Source organism: Acanthaster planci, linkage group LG08 (genome assembly GCF_054643075.1).
Source record: "Acanthaster planci isolate LZ-2023a linkage group LG08, COTS_SCS, whole genome shotgun sequence".
Lineage (NCBI taxonomy): Eukaryota > Metazoa > Echinodermata > Asteroidea > Valvatida > Acanthasteridae > Acanthaster > Acanthaster planci.
Genome location: NC_141784.1, coordinates 17,645,334 through 17,661,714, shown reverse-complemented (window position 1 = coordinate 17,661,714; position 16,381 = coordinate 17,645,334). Strand labels below are relative to the sequence as shown.

Genomic DNA, 16,381 nt, shown 5'->3' with positions numbered 1-16,381 from the left:
AAGAAACAACCTCAAAGGTGCAAAAGAAATCAAGTTCACACTGAAAGATGTTAGGTGGATATATCCTTACATCTGTGGGGATAAGATACTCAGTTTATGAGGTTTTTTTCTTAAAAAGTGCAGACTGCCCTTATCTTCATGTCAATTACTTTACTGTTAATTTCCAGAGGCCTCCACTTCACAGCTCTGAGATAGGGCTGAGTCAATTCGAATAATGCACCATTCGAATGTTTGACCTTCAATTCGATCGTATATCTGAATATTCAGTCGTACCGACTGGCAGATCGTTGATGAACAAACCATATTCAAAAATCGGTTGCAATAACACACACAACTGTACATTATAATCACTATAACAGTTTCTCACTTTTGGGAGTATCTCCAACCACGATTTAGCAATATTTAACAGATGAACACTTCTTGCCCTGTTAACAATTTATTCCTTTACAAATTTTTAATGAATAATTTACTTTTTAGAATATAAGATACATTATTCTGTCCCTTTACATTTGAATCTGCTTGAAATAAGCCATCATCGTGCATTTTTTTTTCAAATTTAAAATAAAAGAAAATTCCCCGTTCTTTTTGATGAATTTTGCATTTGAATATTCAAATTCGGAACATAATATCCAAATATTTGATCATTGATCGAATATTCAAACATTTGGATATTCGGCGCTACCCTACTAAGGCATTTCACCTTTTTCAACTTGTCAACTTCATATGCACTGTAGCTTACTGCAGTAGTTTCCACCATGCCCAACATTCGGGTCATAGACTAACTGGCTCTAGCTTTCATGAAGTGAACAAGGAAAACCCAGACGAAGGTGATCACATGACTTCCAACTTTCTGTGCTCAGCATTGCTTTGCTCATTAAAATGGAAATTCACATTAGCACAAAAACAAAACAGAACTGTGACAGGCAGACACATGCTTATAGATCCATCACGCTATGACCGAGTTTAATAGGAAAGCGTATCAAGTACACTACCTTCTTCTTTGTAACCTCGGAATCTCTCTCCTCCACGAAGAGCGCCCCCGTCACAAACCCAAAGGCAGCGTCGACTTTGGACATGCAGCGCTCCCACATCGGGGGCTGGGTGTCGATCCCCCGCACCACCTTGCTGAACTCTGTGACTGCTGTCTGGAAGGGCTGGGACAGGTAGTTGAGAAACGGCTGGACCGTGTACCAAATGGTGTAGTCTGCCAGAACCCTGGCGAGGAAGATGTTTAACGGAAGGAGCTACCATTACCCATACCTCAGTCTATTCATCAAACATGACTGTGATTTCATCGTTTCTGACAATGACCAGCCTAAAAAAATCGGCTACGTCAGCAGGTGCTATTTAGTTTGAATAAAATCTTTGGTGTTTACCCCAAATTTACCCACTTCAACTATTGCCCTCCTATAGACCAATTGCGCAAACTAAGTCATGTGACCTACATATGTAAAGTAGGTAGAAAACATCAACAAACACAGCATCCTCCCATAGCAAAGAGTGTTTTATGTGTTGTTTACCAAAAGTAAAGTCGATTTACAGTACAGTATTAAGCACATCAAGAGTGAGCACATGACCGACTGTCGACTTTAATTTGGATTAATGATACTTATGACACCCTTTACTGTGGGAGGAGTCTATGTTTGTTGATGTATGATACCCACTATAGGTCACGTGACTTTGGTCTGTTGCGTCCGCCACGCTTCAAAAAAGGCTAAGTGATGTGAATCAAAGGGTAAGAATAATTTCATGAAGTGAAAGGTAGAAAGGTCCAGTTTTGCCTTGTGGAACAGAGTGTTTTAGTTCTCGCTGAATGGAAAAATGAGCTGATACTGAAAACGTTCAGAATCAATCTGTGCCTAGATATAGAAATCCCTACATCAACTCAACTTCAGAAACTGCAGAAAATTGGTACATTCTTAAAAATTGTGGTTAACACTCTCAGTCAAGTGTACATGTCAATTAACTGTTGATCACAAACTGTGGGTGCCCAAATTTATCTACCATGCGTTTGTTCTCTTCCTACCTGGCCGGTGTGTCCTTCAGCAGCTGGTTCAGCTTGTGGAAGTAGCTGGGCGTGTAGACCACCACCTCTAGGGAGCGATTGACGTCCCCGCCTAGGGTGTCGGCCACGTAGGCCTGTAGGTCCAGCTGGGGGACCATGTCGATCAGTTCCTGCAGGGGCATCCGGTTGTAGATGGCCACGGGGTCTCGCAGCTTGTTCTTGGGGACAAACAGCTGTTGGACAAATCACACCGTTGAACGGTGTTTCAGCGCAGTGTCTCCTTGTCTTGGGCAAAGCGGACCACCATGCAGATTTTAATCATGCAGGTGGCATGTCATTCAGGATGACTTCATTTCCTGAATTGTACGCTATCTCATATGCAAATTTATCATAAGTGGCTAACACTAACTTCCTTGGCACCTCCCTTAGGGATCTTCATCCAAACTCAAACCCTTTGCTGCACAGATAACATTCCTCGTCTACCTCTGCTTTCAAGGGAAGCCAAGCTCCTTGATAACACCTTCATACAAACCTTCCTGAACCTCCTCATGGGGTTAGTGGGTTCTGGAGCTGATCCTGTGGTCCAGTGAAGTTTGAAGTCAAGGGTAAAACCAAAGGGGATTTCAATGGTTGTGTCCTTAAGCAAGACAAATAACAGTGATAACAAAGACTTCCACTACACAGCCACCACTGTTGGAAACATTTAGCAAATAAGTGGGTTGTAGAAACTAACATCAAAACTGACAATGAGGTGACTAAGTACCTTGCTAAGGGTTTTCTCAAATTCAACAATCTCCTCTATTCTTCGTCTGGCCTCTTGTTTCATTTGAGCGTGCTCCCAGACCTCTGGCGAGCCATTCAGCCTGAGCAGGGTCACCACGGTGGCTCCCAGTTCAATGTAGGCATCGACTATTTTCTGAAAACCGTAGAAATTTATCAAAACCGTGACAACTGGCCTCCAATGTATAACAGACCTTTTTCACTGTGAGGCAATGTCTTGCATGCATGAGATTCACATGTGCATACATTGTAATGTCCAAAATTTCAAGGCTTTTTTTGTTTCTTCAAATGGAAAACTGGAATTATTTGACCTACATGTAAATTACCGCCAGTGTTTGTCACTGGGCATTTTGTATTTCCATCTCCCTGTGGTGTATACACGTCATCGTACAACTCACGCCTTGAAAACAAATTATCATTAGTATGCGAGTACACGATTTTAGCCATAAGAAATGGAACTATCTGAGACAGCATCCTCCCAAACCTTACAACTGTTCTTGCCATTTTGCCCCCCCCCAAAATTCAAATTTGAAATATACTCTAGGCCATATCATAAAGACAACTATATTTTTTTGTTTATCCTGTGGGATCTACAGGATGAAAGAATTAAACACATCATAGCGTAAAAGTGATAATTCATAACTTCAAAAAAATGGCACCAAGACTACTTACTGTATCATTGCTTTCGTAAATTTGCGGTGCAGAGAGTCCGAGGCCAGACTGGTAAAACTGAATAACAAACAGGGAAACAAAATCGATTAAGGGACACACGCCAAGTCTGATGAGAAGCTGGGCGCAGACAGTTTGTGAGCACAGAAAAATATAGCCTTTGTTGTTTTCCCGCATTTGTGTATAAAATGCATGCTTACTGCATGGTTCTCAGTTCTCAACTTTCTGTCCCTCAACCTGCCATTTTGTCTGCTAAACAAGTTTTTGGAAATGGACCAAGAATAAAAAGGTCAAAGGTCGTAATAGGTCACTGTGGATGAACTAATTGTGAACACATAGATACAAAAGACGGCCATAATTAAATGTACTTCTAAATTCTCAACTCAAGCAATTTATTTGTAGAATTTTGATGACGGACAAAAGAGTTTCAAAGATTGGATTTAAGGAATGCTGTGCTATGCTAATGCACTTGAGAATAATTGTTTCAGTCATGCAAGAATAATTATCAGTCTGGTGAACCAGCCATTTCAACACAAGCCCAAATCTCAGTTTGGTACCTCGGCTTACCTGCAGTATATTTTCACTGGAGTTTTTGTCATCTGCTCCAACAACCATGGTGAAGAGCACAAATAGTCTCATCTCATGTAGCTGGATTAGTCTCTGCTCCAGGCTCCAAGATCCCTCATCCCATTGTTCAGCTGCTGTACCATTATCTAATAACGTCCACCCGCCCAGTGATTCTATCAGCTGAAACATGTCACACCAAAAAACAAACCCCTTAGAAGTAACCAAAACAATTACCATGCACATCCAAGCCTATTTTCTAACCTGGATTTCAGGATGTATCTTGGGCCAAAATATCACAACTCTGCATGTGACCAAAGTGATATTTATGTTTCAACCTCAAGTTTCAAAGTATTAGAGAAATTGGAAGTCACATGCATAATGGAGTATGAACATCAGGAAAAACTGGGTGTTTTGGGGCGGCCAATCTTCATGGTTATTTCTCATCCAAAACAATGTGCATTTCACGTCAATATGTCAAAAATACATGTATTTCTTAAAAAATAATCGCATAAATTAGTATACATATACCAGGCATGAGTGTCCGTTTTTTTCAAAGTAACAGATGTATGCGATAACCTTGTCATTTCCAACTTGACATTTTACAATTTGTGTGTAAACCTGAAAGCCCATGGTACTACAAGCCAAGCCAGTCCAAATTTTCAAAGCAGTAATTGGTTTTACTCAAAAACAGTGTGCAGCAGTATTCTATCGCTCATCCCTGGAGCCCTGGAGCACTTTTGTCCCCGGTAGTAATCCGTTCATGCTGAATGCCACAAACAGTGGTATAATTATTCGAAACAATGATGGATTTCCTCCGCTATTGACAACTGAAAAAAGTGGCAATTCCCAGCAGCTCAGTCTTTTGTTCCGAGTACGGTCTTTTGTTACAAGGCTCAGCTCTTTTGTCGGATTTTGGGCAGCCCGGCTTTGCGTATAAACCCAAGGAGTCCGGTTCTGGAAACCCCAGCACCAAGTGGTCAATGGAAGTTTCACTCATCCCCACATTTACACCGACAAAATTTGTTCCCTTTACAATATTTCTTTTAAAGATGTTACAGAATCCCCTCCTTATTTAAACCTGATGGTCTATGCACTAGATCATCTCTCAATCCCCACTCTCTTTCTCCCCTCATCTCATTAGCATCTGGTCCTCTTATCAATGAACAGATGAAGCAGTGAAGCACTAACAGAAATGTTGAACAAACTGACAAAAGATTCCCTTTGGAAATAATGGATTTATCAGTAGCTTCCTTGTAAGATACCCATCTCTAAAAAGTCTGATAATCAAAGGGAATGCTCCTACAATCTCAAGCCAGAACAAGATCCTGAGGACAGATAAAAGTTGGGTTTGGGAAGGGGCATTGGTTCTGTATCTCACTGGTTCATTTGCCAAAGCTGCCACTGCCACTCCCTACCACAAAAAGAAAGCCCACCCTTTTTTGTGAGTTGAATTCTCCAGAGAAATTAGCACAACTCTACAAAACTGGTCAATATGATCAACCTTTATAGGCGTTCAAAAAAAAAATGTACTCCAGAAAATTTTGCTCCCAGTTACATTCCCCCCCCAAACATTCAGTTGGATCCGTGCACTCCCTGGACATCAGTGAAATGTTCTGCACACCTGCTGAAATTAAATCCAAAACTTCAACACACGACACAAGACCCCAGACTGTTTCACAAACTAAATACATATATAGACAGTGCCCATCCAATGTGCCTGATGAAATTTTCAGTGAAGTTGCTAGTCACCCATCTACTCTTTCCCGCCGTGTTCCCACTATTTTCCAAAGCCACCTTTTCGGGGGAGGAAAAATGAAGCCCTGCCCCTGAGCCTACTTCGAACAGGAACATACTTACAAATACCAGCATTTTCTTCAATTAGGCTATCCCCATGCTGTTAGGGCATTGAGCAATATGAAATAGGAAACAACTCAGTGAGTGATTTCTGTGCCAACTGCAAATCAAATTGACCATGGCAATAACGAGATAATTGGCTTGTTGCTGGAGCAAGCTGTGCAATGTCCTGTAGAGTTGCTAAATCTGACCACAATTATCCCGCACAAAAGAAAGTGCAAAGCACTCTTCAAAACTGGAAAACCAGGCCGCGAGTCAGTCTCTAGTGTCCTGCACTGCACATACATGTAGCCAACTTTTCCGGATACAGATTTGATTTTTTTTTACCCCCCTTGTTAGTTGTCTTTGGGTAATTCCGTGAAGTTGGGACACAATTTGTGACGGTGTCTTCTACCACATGTCATGACCTGTAGAGGTGGTAATTTACTCTGTAAATATAACACACGCCTCCATATTAAGATGTATAAAATGTCAATTTGGAATCGGCCCCACAGGCAGGAAAATAGCTGTTCATTTTCATGGAACCCACATAACAACAGACACTGTCACAAACTGTGCCCCAACCTCATGGAATGACCCATTTCTGGAAAGCAAATCCAAAGCTGAGTTTTGTGGAATCTTACCTGTAATAATGGTTCTGCCCGGGCACTTTCTGATATACTGTTGTTCATACAGGCCTCGTAATAGGTCTTGGTTTTATACAATGCTTCACTGTGCACTCCTCTGTAGTTAAATCCGTCTTTTTCTAAAAGCTGAGAGAAAAACGGATGCATGTAGGAGGCTAAGTTAGGCAGGAAAGGTTATGGGTGGGACAGATGATTCACAGGTGGGCTAAGTCACCAGGTGATGGAGGGCTGTCAGGTCCTGCAAGTTAACCACTTGGTTTAAAAATGAATCTCTGGGAAAGCTGCAAACAGAAATCTAAGGAATGTGGCATCACAAGGTAAAGTCTGTTTAAAAACTTATTTTGTTGATTGAATGCTCATTTCGGTCTACTTGGGCACAAATATGATTGGTTCCCATGACTTTGATGACGACATAATACACTTGTACAAGTTTATACACACCCACACGTGCCAACGAAGCATCAAGAGTCAGATATCACCGGCAGTAAATTGGGCAAATTGATTGCAGATCACAATATCCAACTAGACAGATGCCCCAGCATGCACCAACCTTGGGCTACCCATGCCCTGACAAGATTTCAGCATGATTTCCTACCCAGGAGACCCCAATGGGTTGCACTGGGTGCCGGTGGGTGGCATCCAGCAGGTTTATCTAATTTCAAGCACCTAAGATAGGGGGGTAGACTTTAGGTTACAAAAGCACGAAGGAGGACGGTGGTGAAATCAGCAAAGTTGATCACTGAAATACCAGTAATTGTAGAATAAAATTGATTCGACTGACGAAAGAAATCATCATGTATAACAAATCTGTGTGAATGATCCAATGACCCATTCCCCAGTCAAAAATGAAAGAATATATCCCCACCCATACCCCAAATCCCAAATGCCCGTCTCCACAAGAAACAGGAAGACCCCTTCAAACCCTACAATGTACAAAAGTGTGAACCAGTCCGGGTCCATTCTTCCTGCCAAAAAGAATCACTATATATGGACCTCCTATGCTTCAATCAGTACCTGGTTGTGGGTGACACAATGTAATGTACCCTCACCAACTACAACGTAAGCATAACACAAAAGAATGGCATCATTTCACTTCTTCATATGCTTCACTTTTGATTTGAAATGATTGAGCTCCAAGAATGTGACATTAATACTGACGGCTTTTCTATTCAACAGTTGATTTAAAAATTCTTCTGCACTGTTTAATTACAAGTTCCTTTTGAGCAGCTTAATTAGCAATTATCACGTGAAGCTTGAAATGGACTATTCTCAAGAACTACTAGTGTGCTCAAGAAATGAGCGATAAACTTGTATATGTACTGGTATGTGGTTTGGATTTCACTGTAATCAGTAATTAATTTGGGATTCGTTTTCAAAATTACATTTTTGGCCTTATCTGGCATGTTTAACATAGACTAATTGTCCGCATTTATTGTGTACATTTGAGGGGAACACTGTTTATGCTGAATTTCTTCATTTGCCGGCTAGTTGGGGTTTTTGCTGGCTAGTTGGGATTTTTTTTGGGGGGGGGCAAGGCAGAAGTACAGATCTTGTGGGGAAAGGGGATTAACCCTAACCCTCCTCAATCCTTCGCCTGTTGGAGGACTGCGGAGTGTAAGGGTTAATGGGAGTACCAGCTCCCTCAGCATAACACAGAAAAAAACCTTAGCCTTCCATTTACCCTTAAAACGAAACCTTGTCATCCAACTAAACAAAATGAGTCCCAACAAGCAAGAACCAGTTTGGAATTAGAAACGGCCTTCAAAACAATCACCAGAAAGTTCATCCACAGGAACCCTCAACTTGTTTACGGGCAGGATGGCCTTTTCCATCAGCATGGCAAACTGAGTGATACATCGTAAGAAAGAGCACAATTCGATCCCATGCAAATTATGGGCCTGCTTGTTTCACGAGGATCCGGACTGCAATGTGATCCGATAATGATCCAGCAATGATCAGAAACTGGTTCACTGACACCAGAACCTGACTAATGGATAGTGCAAACCAGCAGTGGGGACCACTGATAGTAATCCAGATCTGTAAGCAACAAACAGCCCCTACAACAAAACCACTGCTGGGCATTCAGGGTCATTTTGCAGTATCCAGCCACATTTAGGCAATGTGCCTACCTTCCTGATGAGCTTTTTGTTGTGCAGCACAGCATTCCCGAAGAAGCTCCACTTAGATTTGTCCTCGGGGATGTCTGTCACCTCCGCGTACTTGCCGCAAGCGTACTGGTAGAAATCCTGGCAGGGGTCTGCGTCTAGATCCATAATCTTGAGGATGTTGGCCGTGGCCTGGATGCAGCGTGGCTCTAGGCATGCTGTCTGTGAACCAAAAAATAGAACACACCAGTAATGCAAACCATGGCCGGAACAACTTGTACAAGGAAAATCCAATTTGAAGACAAACATTTACATCTGACTATGTTTGTTCAGAGGAATGTACCATTTGAATTAAAGGTTTTCCCCAGGGTTTAGCCGACATGTACATATGTACATTTATAAACAATGTATACTCACATTTACAACCACTTGTACACTGTGTGTACATGTACATTTAGCTCGGTGATCAAGTGGTTAGAAATCTGCACTAGTGAGCAGCAGGGCGAAGGTTCGAGTCCCACCTGAGTAAGCTTGTGAATTTTTTCGCAAGCTCTCAGATAAGTACTGAGTATACAATGTTTACAAATATTTATGTCGGGTAAGGGCAAAATCTGATATTAAAATTAACATCTACTTGACGCAATCTATGCAAAGTACATCTTGGAAAAAAGAATTTACAAAACATGAATTTAATTTAAATACTGGATGATGATTATTACATGTATGTGGAAGACAGAATCAAAACACATGTACACTACACTTGCAACCCATCCTGGGAAAATAAGTTAATTTAAGCAATCCTTGCTCTATGCTCCGAGTCACTCGCAGCATTTCCATTTCAAACTTTATACATGTTGCTGCTCAGTGCAGGAAGGGTTGAAAGAACTTAAAAGTAAACACAGAGGGCCAAACCAACATGAAATTCGGGATATTTCTCAAACTTTACTCCCATCTTCCAATTAGAGACTTTGACTTTTATCTTCCTGAATTCTACAGTACTAGCTCCCTGGCTCTAGAGATTCTGGCTTTAAAGTCAGTTGATCATGGTTTTGGTTGTGGACCAAGGGTGAAATTTTCCCAGCAACGGAGGCTCCTTTGGTAGGAACTGCACTTTGCTGGTTCACAAACGACAAAGAATTACACGTGTTACAGTTGCATTGCTACCAACAAAATGAACGCTCCCCACCAACAAACTTAGTGCTTAACCCTAACGAGCTGAACCCAACAAGGTTATGCAGGATTTCAATGGCCCCTAGGGGGTTAGGGTTAATTTATCTTTACCTTTCTATGGAAACAATCAGAAACAGTGAAGACACATGTAAGCAAAAATAATGGCAACATTTTTCAGTTGGAAATTTGTATTGACAGTCATGCAAATGTGTCTTTTAGTGTGGACAGGCCCAGGTGTATTTCCAGTTTGTACATATGGAAAACGATATCTGTACATTTACAATGTGCAACATTATAAAATTGACGAAGTGGTTTAGGAACTAAAAATATAGCCTTCATTGGCTACAAAGCCAAGAGTGTTACTTCAACATCACATACATACAAAGTACATTTCCAAATATTTCAGATACCGCAGTTTGGTACACATGTACATCAGGTAGAACAAAATCTTCAAAAACATTTTGCACAAAATGAACTTCTGAGTGGTTGTATCTACCACTGTTCTTCACGTTTTAAGTCCACCCACAAAGAGAATGCATTGACTAGTGTACTTTCCATCTTTTGTCTAAATGTACTTCATTCAGTGAATTTCATATGTAAAAAAACTTCACCATTCAAAACTTGCTGAAAATATCTGCAGGTCCAAATCCTTCGTCAAAGTCCAACTGTTTAAACGAATGCCAGTAATGTTCTGTGCCATGGATTTCAAGGGACAGACCGGACGGAATCCTCACCGAATGGGGTCTGTTGCAGACAAAGCCCACAGTGGCTACCACCAGAACCAGCAGCAGCAGACAGCAAATGGTAAGCACCCCCATGCAGCGATCGCCTCGTTTCCGGGAGAGCTTCTGCCAACGGACGGCGGGACCTGTGAAACAGCGGTGTAAGAAATCAGTTAGACATTATAATTAAGCATGTGCAATGCGCACATGGCATGACAATTAACTATCAGCGACATCCTTTTTTTTTGAATGATGGAAATTAAATCGGATACATGCAGCCTACCGGTACCTTTTTAATTTGCCAAGCAGATTTGTCTGTGACACGTACTGGCCTAATAATAAACTTCAAACTACTTCCCTCAGCATATACACATGTAAATGTACACATACGCGAGGAACTTTCATGAATCCTCCAAATAAATAAATCCTCCTCTGTGCCAAAGAAATTCAATGGCACACTTCAATAATTGAACTTTTACATGTAACTTTCACGAGGCATCCAAGCTCCGCACAAAATAAGCGATACTTGCTGATTTTGCCCAATTCAGCAAAACCTTCCATGATTCTCCGACTGGACTTTCAAGGATGTCAGAGTTAACTTGCTGCCCTAAAGTTCTTGACTTGATCTTACATTGTAAATAATGACAAGACTACAATACAAAGAAAAAGAAATTACAAGGCTAAGTTACGAGACGCCTTTCAAATGTACTGTACATGAAAAGCAAAACATTCCATTTTAGTCTCAAGTCTGTTACTAAGAACCACATCACACTGTTAACCATTCAAATCACCTTCAATGCATCGGTTGCCCGAATCAAGGACCATCTGTGTATACGGTCCATGCCCAAATGTACATAAGCACTTAATCACAAATGAAACTTCATGAAAAAAAAATTGTGCATGCGGCACCCAAAATATCACACAGCTCAGTGCACCAAATCCAAACTCCTCTCGGTTCCTGTAAATATCAGCCATCCAACATCAACAAAAGTTGACTAATTGCAAGACATTTACCTTTCAAATAAACAAGTTGAAAGGGGAAAAACAAATCCTGGCTGCCAGACCCTCCACAGTTTCTTTTGTCCCACACTGCTGGATCTGTGCCAGTGTTTTATGGGGGACCTTGATTTCGCGCCTGATGATTTCACCCTAGAGCTGGGAATTTCATGACCAGGATATCCTCCCAGGAAAAAACAACAAGCAGCCTCTTGGGAACAATCTTTTTCATCTGAATATTTCCCCACTGACTCCTGAGTACACCCTGGCTTTCGGCTGTGGGGTTTATGCCCTGTTTCCAGACAAAGAGCTGCTCCGAAGCATTACGCAAAATACGCAAGAATATATATGCACAGTTACACCATAGAGCACATGTAGCTCTTGGGGGAATAAAACAAAATCAAATGGTTTGTTCGCGTGCACCTACACTAGAGTCACTGATGGAACCAGTATGTGGTGAGATTCTAAATTGAGTCAATGTACATGTATCACACTCACGTATCAGGAATTCTTTTCACTCAAGAGAAAACAAAACTACATGTATTGCTATCAACATGGTATCTCCACATGTATTGCCTACTTGATGCTATTGAAACAGGATTACAATCAGTTCTTTTAGCAATCACTACCATCTCTTTGCAAAAACTTTGTCCATCTCAATCTGAAATGACCATACAAATTGTTTGCCATCCACTAACACTGGTTGAAGACTTCCACTGTTCAGAAATGTGACTAAAAATCGGTTGCGAAATTATTCTGCGGAGCTGTGGAACAATAAATGCTGGTATTTTACAAACACTACAAACAGAAATGTATATCCTGTTCAATACTATAGTCTATCCTCTGTCTCTGCCCTGCACAAGTGTCTAATTCTATGAATAACTACAGTACTGTACAGACTACATCATGAAAACTCAGAGAAGATTCCAGAAACTAACACTTCATAGTTGATAGTTCTTGAACATGTTGAAAAATACATTTTTATATTTCAAACGTGATTTTGGGTACGTCCCAAGTCTTCTCTGTGCCTGGGCTGCACTCTGATTTCAAAAGCAGGTACAAGCTCCAGTAGCACTCGTGAAGAAAATCACATTTCATACATGATGGAGCGTTAACCGTTGACAAGCATGACCAACCACCAACCGACAGGAATATGTTGAAACTTGAAAGGGGTGTATTTGGTATGGCCAATTTGAAGCCAATTTTGCCATTTAAGAGTGACCGGGGCAGAAAAATATCATGCCCAACCAAATCTGCATCATGTTGATGGTGATCGTTATTATGGTTATGAGCAATAGTCAACAATTAAACTGCATCCTGTTGCTAGTGCTATGGCCATACTCGTGGTTCAAATGCAACAATTTAACAAAGAAAAAGCCCCTAGAAAGAATAATAAACACATGTACATGTACATCATTTCTTGCCAAAAGTTACCACAAAGTGTAAATCTACCTCCATCAAAATTGTTTTTAATAGCTCCATGATCAAGCAAAGTATTTGGTACATGTACCTTCACAAGCAGGCTGGTTTTCACCAAGAGTACCGGTATGAATCCCAAGGCCAAAACAAGGCTGGCAGTTTCCACCTCAAAAGTCAAGCAGAGTACTAGTACTACTGCACTAATGCACAGAGTTTCAAACAATCATGGAGGAGTTTTGGGAGAGAAATGAGAGCCCCTTTCACCTTGGCAGCTGGCCCCCTGTGTAGCGGCCTTGGAATTTGAGCACCTAGCAGTCACAGGCATAAGCAACTACTAGAAAGGACAGTGATTGGCCCCTTAAAGGAAATACAGGTGTGTTGTTTCAGTGGGGAACACAAACTACATGTGTAATAAGAAAAAAGAAAGCCCACACACTTCACTCAAGGTGGCTGTGGAGTGTAATCACCTGCTAATGGGGGGGGGAATCCTCCAGGGATCTGGTGGCTTACCCTGGAATGTTTTATGGCCATGGGGTGACCAGCCTTGTTTTTGTGTGGCTTTTACCCCAGGGAAAAAAGGAAAAATACAAAAAGGAGAAAAAGTGAACAAAAAAGGAAAAACTATTTTGCTTAAAACTTAAACTTACCCCTTCCATTATTAATTTAATACTTAAGTCAGTTTGTTGCAAATGAACAGATGAGTGCTTGCCTACGGAAAAATTCCCAGCTACGCATATAAATGTATTTGTGGAGGTTTGAATAATAAAATTTATTAAATGCACTGTACTATGCCCCTGCAAGCAGCATCTGGCAAATAAACATGCTCTAGTTGTACAGATCTCCTGTTAACCTAAAGACCATCTTTCACAATCCTTTCTCGACACTGTCACTTTCCACTCTACTCCTCTGATTCTACATAGTTTCTATGTGTGGCCATGGAGCAAAGGTTTCTTTTGGGGGGTGGGGGCTGGAGAAATTGGGACTTCAGAAAAGATAGGCCCAAACACCAGTACAGCCTGGTATTTATTTAATTGTACATGTAGGTGAAAGGTCTTCAAAGGTGGGAGCATGCTTTGGGAGGTGAGAGCTTACAAAAGTCTGTCAAGTGTCAATAAGTCACCCCAATGACCTTGAAGCAATTCAGCTGCTGAGAGACTAGCCTGCCACACGTCATTTTATCATTCAATTTTCACCCATAATTTCCAGACTGTCAAACATTTCCCCTCTGTGATACCACCCTATACAGCAGGCTGGTGTTTATCTCTGGCTCTCCTGGCAGGAGATTATAAGTGAAGAAAACCACAATGTTGACTCAAGAAAATGCATGTGATCCAAATTCACCACCTAATAGTCCCAACCAGGAAAGATTTAAACCAGTGGTCACAGGCCCACATGAGGCACTTCCAGGATTTTTTTTTTGGGGGGGAGGGGAAGGGGAAAAGACAGGCAGCATATAAAGATGTGGAAGGCTACATTTAGATGTGGTGCCAGATGAAATGATCCATTGCTGTTGCTTTCATCTGTCACCTCACAAAATTATTCTGATAATTGTAGTTAAAAGTTCATAACATGTGTACATGGCATACATAGCAAGGGTCACCAAATGGGAAATTAACTCATTGTAATATTATTCACTCATTGAATACATGAACACAAAAAACTAATTCAATCTATTTATTTTTTAAATAAAAAGTTTGTGAATAACAGAAAATGAAGCGAAATTCGAACTTCCACTCTGCATTACAACCAAGAGAGCCATCCATACATACATAAATAATACACCAACATGACGACTTTCTTCATGACTTTTGCCAGAGAGCATTTATGATGTACCTGTACAGATGCCATTGGTTTGTCATTCAATGAGGTTGTGCAATCAAGTTTACAGTATTGTAGTCCTGTACTTTTCAAGTACGGAAGCTCTCTCCAAATATTCAATTAGTTGGGAAGGAATAAAGCTGGAGTACATGAGCATTTGATGGTACAAGCACAGAGGTAATGGTACAAAATCCATCACTGTTTGAAAAAAAATTAAGTTTTTAGGACAAAACAACTCGTAAAGTATTTGGCAGAGTCCTTTCTGAGTAATTTTCTCCTTAAAACTTAAATTTTACAAAACTGGTTGTGTCTGAAGTCTTATATTATCTAGTTGGTAATCTTACCATTGTGCATGTCCTATCCAATGCCAGTTTTATTTCCTCTTATCAATCTCAATATTTGGCCGAGAGCCTTTGTACTCAATCTGCAAAATTGTAGGCCTAAGTAACCTTTTAGAAGCAGTGCCCTTCATTGATTTTGTCTGTTGTTGTCATAATATTCATGAAATTCTTGCACCAAGGGGTTTTACAGGAATGTGAAACCATTAAAATTGAAGCATATGCTCAACTGAAAATCGTACAAGTGGCCATGCACTAGCATACAAACCTTTTAAAAGTCAAATTCAACATCTGTTAAAAACAGGGTCAGTGCCCACAGTCACGATATGCCTTTAGGTAACATTCATGCACAAAAACCATGACAAAACAAAACCACAGGGGTGGGGTATCAAGACTTACGCATCCATTGACTGTAATCATTGTCACTATCCTGATTCAACAATAATGCAGACTCCACATGACTGGGATCGCCTCTGGTGAACCCGCTCCAAGATGAGCTGTCTATCAGGGGGTCCTCGGTTGTCTCCTCTGTCTCCATGGCAACCGAGGATGCCTTCCCTGGCTCCTGGAAGAAAGATGCTCTTATCCTAGGGCATCAGAACCGCTGGAATTTAGAAGAAAGGATTCCACATTTGACAATCATTATTTCTCTCAAATTTACAAAAGCACTGGCAATTTTCAGCTGAATGGAGACTACTGACTATGAGGCAGGACTTGCAAATATGAATCATACAAGCTCAGGGTATGATACTGCCTCTCGGAGTATGACCTCTGGAGGGAAAGGTTGAAGAGGCGGGGTAGGGGCTACAAGTTTAAATTCTTTCCAATTGTGTAAAATGAAAAACAAAACCAACCCCCCCCCCAAAAAAAACAGCATTTGCTGTCACCTTTCCTCCATCCCAGCACCAACCCCCAAAATTGTTGCCATTGTGGTTGGTCAGGCCTTACCTGGCCCTCCTCTTAATCTTTAGGGTTCATCAACTGTTTAACTAGAAGATGAAGATGTAGTGCACGACTTCAGACTATTGCTAGCCCACATGACGAAATGTGATCATGGTGATGTTTCATCATTAATTCTGTAAAACCTCCGAACTTTAAGTGTGGTACAACTCAGGCCTATACCTTACATGCCTAACGACTACGACGTATGCACTAAAAATATGCCTATCCTTCTTTAAATTTCCTCATAAGTACTAAACTGCAAATGATGACTCTCAACACTGTTCAACAACCACACATTCTCTCGGATCGTCCAAGTTTGTCTTTTGAAACTTGTACAATAGAGAGCGCCCTCTTACGTTTTAGAAATTCA

The 16,381-nt window shown here is 41.0% G+C and overlaps 1 protein-coding gene across 4 annotated transcripts in view; it reads right to left on the bottom strand.

Moving 5' to 3' along the window:
* The window catches only part of LOC110987588 (endothelin-converting enzyme homolog), a 25,509-nt gene extending 9,128 nt beyond the window's left edge, over window positions 1–16,381 (bottom strand). Inside the window, exons 1-10 of one of the 4 annotated variants that reach the window (XM_022250434.2) lie at window positions 16,269–16,381; window positions 15,469–15,673; window positions 10,511–10,644; window positions 8,631–8,828; window positions 6,499–6,627; window positions 4,022–4,201; window positions 3,458–3,514; window positions 2,769–2,921; window positions 2,027–2,238; window positions 993–1,215 (exon numbers count right to left, since the gene is read on the bottom strand). In XM_022250434.2, coding sequence (XP_022106126.2) covers window positions 993–1,215; window positions 2,027–2,238; window positions 2,769–2,921; window positions 3,458–3,514; window positions 4,022–4,201; window positions 6,499–6,627; window positions 8,631–8,828; window positions 10,511–10,644; window positions 15,469–15,607 — 1,425 coding nt within the window. In that variant the 5' untranslated portion in view covers window positions 15,608–15,673; window positions 16,269–16,381. Of the gene's footprint in view, window positions 1–992; window positions 1,216–2,026; window positions 2,239–2,768; window positions 2,922–3,457; window positions 3,515–4,021; window positions 4,202–6,498; window positions 6,628–8,630; window positions 8,829–10,510; window positions 10,645–11,512; window positions 11,615–13,004; window positions 13,220–15,468; window positions 15,674–16,017 lie in introns of those variants that run through there. The other 3 variants (XM_022250435.2, XM_022250439.2, XM_087139576.1) reach the window with 3 other exon arrangements.